We start from the raw sequence: 10,092 nt of genomic DNA on the forward strand, positions 1-10,092 counted from the left end.
AATTAAAACCTCCAGAAAATTATTAGAATTAATATTGTTTTCCAAGTTTAAGTGTGAGGCACTTTATGTTTGTTGACTACCGAAAGAACACCGACATTAAACATTGAATGGGGTCAAATTAATCCTAAGGCGGGGGGAGGGTGTAATATTGATTCGGGTCAAAATGACCCTAAGGCAACACAAGGGTTAAAACACTTAATGCAAACCGATTTATCCTGCTTTGATTGGACACACGACAATGAAAACGTTAATATTTTTATTTTGGATTTCTGTTGCAGGTGAGGAATTTCCTCTTCCCCTAACCCCCGCCCTCTGCAGTTTCCATTTAAGAAGCAAGAAACCACAAACATGAGACGGCAGGAAATCCTTTGATAAGAACCCGACACTCACTACACAACTAAACAGATGCACATCTGTCGCTTCTCAAACTAACGAAGCTGCACTTTGGTCATTCATCTTATTTGGAATGTGATCGTTTTCTAACAGGAACCAACATTGATTCTTTCAGTTAACAAATTGAAATGGGATGGGACGAGGTAATGCTTATGACAACATGTACTGTTCTCATCTCCATCCACAACCTTTAAACATCGTCTCGCACAACTACATTACACGCAAAAAAAAAAAAATAGATGTAAACCTTCAGCACAGCCATAAAATGGCAATTCCGTAAGACAGTCATATTTTTAGAGCTACTTCTTCTTTACTTCTTTTTTTAATACACAGGTGCCGTGGTCTTCATAAGCGTAATGACAAAAGGTTGAGACATTTGACCTATATTTGACCGCATTTTAAGACTTTACAGATGGCCTCAGTCAGACGTGAGCTCGGACTGAAGAGCAGGTTGAGTCAGTGAGACCTGACCACATTATCGATGTAACACAAATAGAATTTCATCAAATTCAAATGGATTATGAAACGAGATTCGCAAATCAATATCTTATAAAATCCCTTATTGAATCCATTTTACAGGCAACATTTTTGCAAGGAAATAAGATTCATAAGAAACTGAAAATCAAAGGAACACATCTGTTGTGAGCTTTTGATCCTGGAGCTAACAAACAATCTGGCTGAGCACAGAAACCAGAGCAAAAATCAAACAAATCACATCTGGCGTTACAGCAAGTAACTTATGGCATTTGTAACTATCAGCTCTTTGCTCACAAGGTGTGATGGGAGACAACAGATTAAATAAGACATTTGTTAGGCTCGGCGGGAATCTAGGTATTATATTTGGAACCAGATCCAAAATCTAACTGGCGACTGTCACCAAACCCTCTGATGAAAAACACAGACACTAAAAGGGTACTCCGAACATTACAGTCCTTTTTCTGTAAACCTTTTACATTCTACATGACCAACAGATCTCAAACAAAGACACGGTCCAACGAACAACTGACAAAGCGCCCTTTACCCCGAGAATAAACCAGCAGTCTTGCATGTATTGGCCGTCTGCTGAACCGATCCCCGAAAACAACGGTCAGGAAAGAGATGCCTGTGGGACACGGAAGGAAGTCCTTAAAGCGGCAGTCCTGCCGTCACACAGCCTGGAGGCCTCGCTCATGGCCGTCCAGCTGCACCTTGATCTTGTGCAGCTCCTCGATCTCCTCGTGGTGCCGCTCCGTCTTGTGGCTCACCAGAGAACGGTAGAAGTGAATGGTGAACACGACAAAAATCACCCCCACCGGCACCATGATGATGGTGGAGGCCAGGGCCGCCTGCCAGCCGCTGTTGCGATACGCGTTTGCGGGCGCCGTGGGCTTCGTGCCGTTGACGCAGCAGGGCGATGCTTTTTGGGCGCCGCCGGAGTCTACGGGGAGGAACTTGATCCAGCAGAGGAGCACCACCTCCACCAAGAACAGCAGGATGCCCAGGGCCGTCGAGAATCCCCAGGCCAGCTCGATGAAGTAGTGCATGCGCTCGTGGGGCGACTCGCTGACGGAGTTGAGGTTGTGGATGTTGCTGACCGCCTCCACGTTGGGCAGGATGCAGGTGCTGATCAGCAGGGCGAAGAGGTGCACCGCCACCAGCACGGTGGTGCACACGCTGAAGGCAATGAGGAGCGCAGAGGGGTAACTGTAGTCCATCTCCAACTCCACCTCTACCATGGCCACCTTTGTTGATAGAGGGACACGGATAACCAGATGACTACATGTCCATGTGAGGAAGACTCGCACCAACACCCATTAGGAAAAACTCATTTTCTAACGCGTCTGTCCTGAGGTCATCGCCACCCTGTCGTGACCTTGACATGTGGATGAAACGACACAGGCTACTGGTGATATACGTGCCTGCAAACTCATGAGTGAAAAAGGTGACAAGGGGGGGGGGGGGGGGGGAAGAGTGTGCTGGTGACTATGGTCATTTGATTGTTCTGACCGCAAAACGACATAAAAATAAACATTTTAAGAGAACAATAGGTCCACCATTCTCACTAAGTCAGTGATCGAGCCCTATAATAATAGCAACTAGAATGGGCACTCGGTAGAGCGCATACCTTCGCATATCACAAGATGGGGCATTGAATTATGAACATTTTGGCATTAGTTGCATGCCAATTGGATATAAATTGGCCACGCTATGGTAAAAAGATGTTGACCTTTTCATGACCTTGACCATGACCTTTTACCCGATCGATCCCAAAATCAAATCAAATGGTCCCCGGATAATAACCAATCATCCCACCAAATTTCATGCGATTCGGTTTAATACTTTTTTACTTATGCGAATAACACGCATTCAAATAAATAAATACACGTCGATCAAAACAAATTGTCATTATATATATATATATAATATGGTCATTCATGAACCAACTTTTTGGCCTGAACAAGTCTTCAAGTCTTGTGTGCTCTGCTGAGCCTTGAGTCTGTTCCTAGTCTGTTCTGCCTCTACCTGGTTGTCACGATCTTTGATACAATACCTGCCATAAATATCATGATACTACAACGATACCAGAATTCAATACAATACCATAAATATATATGATACCATAAATACGATACTGGTATATTTATCAATAATAGTAGTAAATACAACTTCTATTTGGTTCCTTTTTTACCAACTTTTTCAACACTTGATAGCATTGATTATACACGGCTATGTGGCTTCTTGTCAGTATCTGACCAGATGATTCAGAGTTCCTTCTGTGTGAGCAATTATAGAGTTACATAACTTTACAGATGTGTGTTTGAGGTGAAACCCCCTTGGCTTTGAAACACACACATATGTACATATATACTTATATATATATGTATGTATATATATATACACATACATACACATACATATATATAAACATATACTGTATATACATACATATACGATATATACATACATATATATATATGTATATATACATATTAATCTAAATTAGTTAATTAAAAGTAAACACACTGATTTCTGTTCAAAATGAACAGTATGGTGTAATGCGAAAGGATAACACAAAAATGTCATTGCTGTTGTAAATTATATTTATTAATACAATATTTTCAGAACATTTAGGTCCCATGAACAAATGCTTCTAATATCAAGTAAATATATTTACAAATATACGAGCAACATAGCTCCTTTTGAACAAAGAAAATCTATAAAATAACATAAATAACAATTCCAGCTGCTTTTAAAATGCAATTACATTTACATAATAGAATGTATGTGTGTGTGAGTGATTGAGTGAGTTCTCATGTCTCTATGTGATGGATTTCTGTGCACTAGTTTATATGTCTACTCCTGAGCTTTTGAGAAGATACTAGGAAAACAATCCTTTTTAAACTGTATGAATAAATAAACTTCCAGTTGACATTTGGTCCATTGAGATATAAATCACATGTATGAGGTCAAGCTGCACACTCCTGAAAAAAACACACAAAAACACAGACTTTAGCCATACAACAGTCAACACATCTCTTTATGACACCACCACTTCAGATTAATGTCAGACTGGATGAATGAATACTATTTTTCCAAATTAAGCAACGTGAGCCAACCCTTGAGCCTAGTGTATACTATTTAGACATATTGACCAGACTCGACTACCATTCTAAAACTACATTTTAACGTGTAGTTGTTATTCACTTGAAAAATCTGTAAAGTTTAACGTATAAGAGGTTAGTTAATACATAGATTTATGGCAGACTTACTTTGAGATGCTGAAGTTGGTCCTGGGCGGTGTCATGGCCCATGAGCTGTGCTCCATAGAATCCTGACTGGACGTGGTCATTTAACCAATAACGCACATGAAGTCCAGTTGTCTGCTCTCGGTGGTCTGGTTCAGTGTCTCGTAGAACAGAATGAAGAACGCACCGCATTGTTGATGAGCTCTTTTTATACACGCCGCTGGATTTCCTCTGGTGACCTCCAGCGTTGTAGCGTTGACGTCGTTGCTAGCGGTGGAGCAGAAACTAGCCACGGCGGGCAGCAGGCGGCCTTCGCGAGTCTCTGTGCTTCTTGCCTTGCACGTGAGATTCCACCGCTGGAAAGACTCCCGACACATAACGCAGCTCTCTTCAGAAGCATTTCACCCACCGTAGCCAGAAATTTTCGTTCTCTTCTAGCCATTTAGTATTGAACTTGCATCGCACCATGTTTTCTAAACTAGCCGATGCTTCACGTTGTAGGGGATAGGACCGAAGACGCGGGGCCCCTTTAAGAGAAGGGGCGTGGACCTGGTGACACACCAGAGACACCGCAGAGCCAACCGGAACAAAATATTAGACCTGGCGGAACAGATTGCCTCATATTCACAGTGACATGACACCACAAAAAAAAGAAGACCAATCCAATCGGAATTTAAGACAATTTAAGAATTTTTAAGGCCTTATTTTTAGGAAAAGCGATTTAAGACTTTTTAAGGACCCGCGGCCACCCTGCAGACAAAGGAGAAATCAAACTAGGTCAATTTTTGTGAAAAACATCCAATCACAGAATAACTCAATATTATGTTACTTGTGTCTCGAAAAGAAAAGTTTAAAGTAATGCGTACACTTTGTAGAAACCTGATAAAACATTCAGTACTTTGCAATTTCACATTCTTGGTCCATGTTAGATGAAGTGTTCTGAATGTGCAAGAGCTATCCCATCGCTATTCTCCATAGCAACAGGGGCTGAGGCTCATGAGTATCGTAGTTTTAAAAGCAATCTACCACACTAAAACTGACAGAACATACAACACAGACAGAAGCTGCGAATGCAGAGAATATTCTGCATTGTACTTCATAAATTACTCAAGCAAGGATACATAAGAAATTATGGAACCGTGATTTGAGAAAAAATGCTGTAAATCCAGTGTAATATAAAGATCTAATAAACAGCAGAATAAATAAAAATATCTTAAGGTGGACATGCATGGATTACATTTCTGTGCAGCAGCGGGGGCGGGGCTTCGCAGACTGAATCCAGCACGTCGTCCGCAGCAGACCTTCTAGGCCCCGCGGCTCATTGACTGGCCTTCAGTTTTGCTGCAGGATGTTTTAACGTTACACACAAACTCATCTTCCCTTCCTGAAAGTCAACAAGTGATAACTGGTTCTTGATGACGCTGCAAGCAACCAATCCGAGGAAAGACCAAGAAATACACCCCCTTAACGGACACGTCCCCTGACGTCATCGCTGCAAGCAGCACTAACAGGGAGACAAGAAAGTGTCCATTTCCGAACGGGCACTGCACAGGGTTAATGTGAACATTTTATTCAAAGCAAAACTCTAAAAAGGCCCAATGTATTTTTTTCTTTCTTCATGAAATTCAAAATAAATGAAACAGTGTGCTGCCAGGAAGGCAGCAAATCAAATAAATCATTTCATTGGATAAAGTGTAAAAGCAAAAAAAGAGGAGTGTGACTGACCATTGCGAAGCCAGAGAGCAGTGCAGAGGTCCGGCTGGAGGCCTTCAGCTTGGCCCGGCTCAGGTAGAGCTTCCTCCAGGACAGGGCCTGCACCGAGTGGTGGTTGGAGCTGACCAGCTCCAGGTAACTCCGTCGCACCCAGTCCCTGTAGTCCATTCCCACGCAATCAGGGCCTCGCTCCGAGAGCCCTAGGGTCGGGGAACCCATTGGCACGTTCAACTCCCTGCTCATAGCAGCTGGTGGGAGTAAACAGGAGATGCATGCACAGCTGCATTAAATACAAATAACTGGGATTTTAACCGTCAACATTATATCAGATTGCAGTTGTGTGGTATTTCCCCCCCCCCCCCACACACACACACACTCCGACAGCCTGGTGGAAATGCCACAAAATCACTAATATCAATTTTGCACCCTCAAATTTCACCCCTATATGGAACAATCCTGACATTCTAAGCTTTAAATCTCCACATATGGTCCGCTAAAGGCATCACTCATTTGAAACACATCTTTAATAACAATAGCCTGGTTTCATTCCCCCATTCTGTTCAGAAGTATGGCATCGGGAAAAATCACTTTTTGGAATATCTACAATTTAAATCATCCCTTCAAACAAAATTCAACATTAAGACCACTAATTTGGAATTACCTCCCTCAACCTCAGTTAATTAATATCACCTCCTCAAATGAATTAATCTCAAAAATATGCAGCATAATATCACACTCTCAAATAATATCCATAGCAATAATAAAATAGTAATTTGATTTAGCTAACCTGATGCTGACTTCTGGACCAAAATCTGTACTAATATCTATTTCATGACCAAAAATTCAAATCTACAATTAATACAATATAAAATACTACACAGAATTCACTACCCTGGGCACCACACATTTTAAATGGGTTTCACTTCAACATCTGTCCACATTGCATGCAAAATAGTCAAGATAGTTAGATTCACGCCACCTGGCACTGCACACCAGTTCAACACTTTTGGAAACAAATAACTGAGTCACTGTTTTCCTGGGCTGCCTCGTCCTGTTATCCCCATCACTCTGTTTACTGGGAGACATCTCATCAATAAACCTGGGCAAAACAAACTGCAAAATACTTCTCATGGCCCTAACTATCGCCAAGAAAACAATATTCATGAACTGGAAATCAAGGAATAACACACATATCACACACTGGAAAAATATGTCAGAATATATTTCAATGGAAAAACTCACCTCATCTATCATTTACAACACAACAGAACTCCACTACATCTGGTCATCATTCACTATATTTGTACAAACATGACACCACTCATCTTATTGATGAGTTAATTCATCTTAATTCATTTTTACTTGTTATTTTCCCATGCCTGGAAACCAATTCAATTCCACGTATGCATACACTCATACATATACCTCTGCCATCATCAAAGTATTTTGTTCCTTTAAATAAAAAATGTAATTAAATAATTTTAAAAAGCTACTATGCGTGTGTCTATCTGAAGCTTCCAGCCCCCTCCCCACTGCTTGCTCGTCTCCACGCAAACACGAACCAGTTTGGTTTCCTGAGTTCCTAGAAACGTAGACCGTGGCTATGAAGCGGACATAACCAAGTCTGGTAACTGTGTTATTAGAATATCCTCCAAACTAAACCTCAAAGTACACATTTAGCTATAAAAACAGCTGTTAATCTAACGTTTAAAGTGTTGCATTAAACTATTAACTTTAGTAGGAACACAAAAATGTAGCTCATAGTGAATCCATTTCATTGAAAGATTTAGCTGCACATACTCTCTCCAGTGAGGGTACCGAGTCCTCCTGTGATCCCCCGGGGGGTTGAGCGCCTTTAACCCGCCATGCAAGGTATATTTAGACCGCTGGTCACGTTCAGTGAGCAGGGTCCGTTTACCGAGTTTAAGCTAGTTTGCAGATATTTTTACCCAACGTCCCCCGTCAAGCAAGCCGGAAGAGAAAACGGCTGACATTAAACTAAAACGCGAATGAGGAGAGTTTTGTTCTTCTTTTTCGTAATCTTACCAGACTGTCGACGTGCCTTTTGGTATATTTTAACTCCTGGGTCTTTTCTCCGTCCCTGCACACGACAATAAACCGTGACAGCCGCCTCGGCTACACCGGGTGCGTTTTGCTTGAACAACTTCCGGCTTTTCGGACGCAAATAATCAACAACAAACGTATTCAGCCTCGAGCAGTCGAGCCACAGTCTCTAAAATAGATAGGCTCTCCACGCTGTTCAGGTATGTTCGCCAGGCATCGGGTGTCTCGTTTGCAGCGGAGACCCGAGGCAGGTGAGGATAACTCCGGTGGGTAGAATAGCGTTTCCGGTTGGGCGTGTTGCCTTCAAAGTAAAAGCACAAACGATTCACATCCAAATCAAATCGTGTACAACACGAATACACGTTCACGTAAGCACTTTACTGATGTACAATTAAAGGGCACTTTTTAATGTTTCCTTCACTCCACAAATTGTTTGGAGGAAAACATTTTGTTACACGAACGCATTTATATGGCAGCCTTTTAGTAACTAATTCACTTGCATATTTTGCTAACTAATACACATTAAAAAACAACTCCTAAATTATGTTATTAAAAATGAAGTCAGACATATTAAATATCCAAATTAATAGTTGCCACACCTCGCTTGACCAGCTGCCACATTAAAAGAAATGTACATATTTATTCATCACAAATTATATTACATATATATATATATATATATATATATAGAATCATAAAACACGGGACGAGATGTTAAAACTGTCCATTGTGCCAATAGATGGTATGCACTCACATGAGATTTACCGTGATGTTGACAGAGTGGCATGGGAGGTTTATTTCTTAGACTGGGTTAAGATGTGAATTTTGGGACCCATCCTCAGTAGTGTGCCTTCGAATCAGTATAGTATATATGTATATATATATATATATATATATATATAATATAATAATATAATTGTGATTCCGAAATAGACAAAATATAATGTTTAGCTAATAATGTTGTACTTTTAGTAAGAACACAATAGTATTGCTGCCTTTAGTACTACATATAAGTAAGTATACCACTACTGCATATTTTCCCTGGTAAAGTTTTTTCTTTGGGGGGTCTTCCAATGTGAGGGTCCAAGGACCGAGCAGGTTGCTCCACATTTTAAAGCATCTCTGAGGAAATCTTGTGATATTGGACTAAACAAATGAATTGAGCTGAATTGCATTCAATTAGCTGGAGCCGAGACTGGCGTCTTATCAAACAAAAAGAAAAGAAATCTGTTCGCTCTTGCCTATCATGGGCAATTGAAATTAAATCACTTTGATGCTGAATGAGGAATGTTAACTGATGCAAAGTGGATGATTTAGGAATGGAGATCTGTTGAATAATGTCCATCACATCCTCAGGATAATATTGGTCATGCTTCTATACTCTTGATGATGACAGTGGCAGGACTGTCTCATTTTGTATGTTGAGTGCAAATGAACGTTCAAAGCATATTACTACTACTTTTGCTAAATGTAATAAAGGAAATGTTGGACTTACATTGCACCATATTCCTCAAATGATGGACTTCAGCTGGAATATCACGTCCCGCCACTTTAGGGGAGCTACAGACATGCATCCGGCAACAGAGCAGTTATGAAGAACAAAGACTTAAATCAGAGCTTAATCTAACTCAGCACTTACCCTGACTCACTGGTATCATTGTCTTAATCTTAATATAATTGCATCTTTGATTTAATAACAGCAGTGTTGAAGTAAAGTATTACAAAACAGATAGAAGGGGCTTGTGTGCATTTGGAAAGATGATGTGTACTATGTGGAGAATTGCCAACCAAAAGCCATGAAAATAACACTGAATTCCAGCACTTGGACAGACATGGGGCGGCCCGATTGAGATGTAAGACAAGCAATGTCCCTGCTGAAGAAGGGAAATAAGCACTCGTGACTTAATAATTATTAAAATGAAATGACGGTCAGAAAACAGTTATTTATGTTAACGGATAAGCCTAAAAGTATTTAATCTTTCTCTTAATGTCAATGAAATCCCATGAAAAGACCAAAACCAACAGCACATTTACAACCTGGTCCCTGACCCGTCCATTAGCTCCAACTGTAGGTGTAAATAAATAAAAAAAGGTAACAAATACATTTACATTTTTTTTTCTTTCTCCCAACAGCTGGACAGTTTTAGTATTTTTTTTACTCAAGCGAAAAGAGTCAACGATAAAAGGAGTACACAGA

At 40.6% G+C, this 10,092-nt stretch overlaps 1 protein-coding gene and 1 long non-coding RNA gene across 2 annotated transcripts; both read right to left on the reverse strand.

Annotated features, from left to right (window-relative positions):
* Positions 1–241: 241 nt before the first annotated feature.
* On the reverse strand, positions 242–8,136 carry orai2 (ORAI calcium release-activated calcium modulator 2). Its single transcript, XM_056442282.1, has 3 exons — positions 7,878–8,136; positions 5,844–6,079; positions 242–2,114 (listed from the first exon to the last, which is right to left on the reverse strand). The coding sequence occupies exons 2-3, from the start codon at positions 6,072–6,074 to the stop codon at positions 1,539–1,541; spliced, it is 807 nt and encodes a 268-aa protein (XP_056298257.1). The 5' UTR covers positions 6,075–6,079; positions 7,878–8,136; the 3' UTR covers positions 242–1,538.
* Positions 3,456–5,837, reverse strand: LOC130211511 (uncharacterized). The gene is made up of 2 exons (XR_008835088.1): positions 4,143–5,837; positions 3,456–3,854 (listed from the first exon to the last, which is right to left on the reverse strand). It is a non-coding gene; the product is annotated as an uncharacterized LOC130211511 (long non-coding RNA).
* Positions 8,137–10,092: the final 1,956 nt, after the last annotated feature.

Source organism: Pseudoliparis swirei, chromosome 3 (genome assembly GCF_029220125.1).
Source record: "Pseudoliparis swirei isolate HS2019 ecotype Mariana Trench chromosome 3, NWPU_hadal_v1, whole genome shotgun sequence".
Classification (NCBI taxonomy): Eukaryota; Metazoa; Chordata; class Actinopteri; order Perciformes; family Liparidae; genus Pseudoliparis; species Pseudoliparis swirei.

Coding starts and splice junctions, on each gene's coding strand:
- orai2 (XM_056442282.1), bottom strand. CDS start 6,074: ATGAGCAGGGAGTTGAACGTGCCAATGGGTTCCCCGACCCTAGGGCTC. Junction 2,115..5,843: donor TGCTCTCTGGCTTCGCAATG/GTCAGTCACACT, acceptor CTATCAACAAAG/GTGGCCATGGTAGAGGTGGA.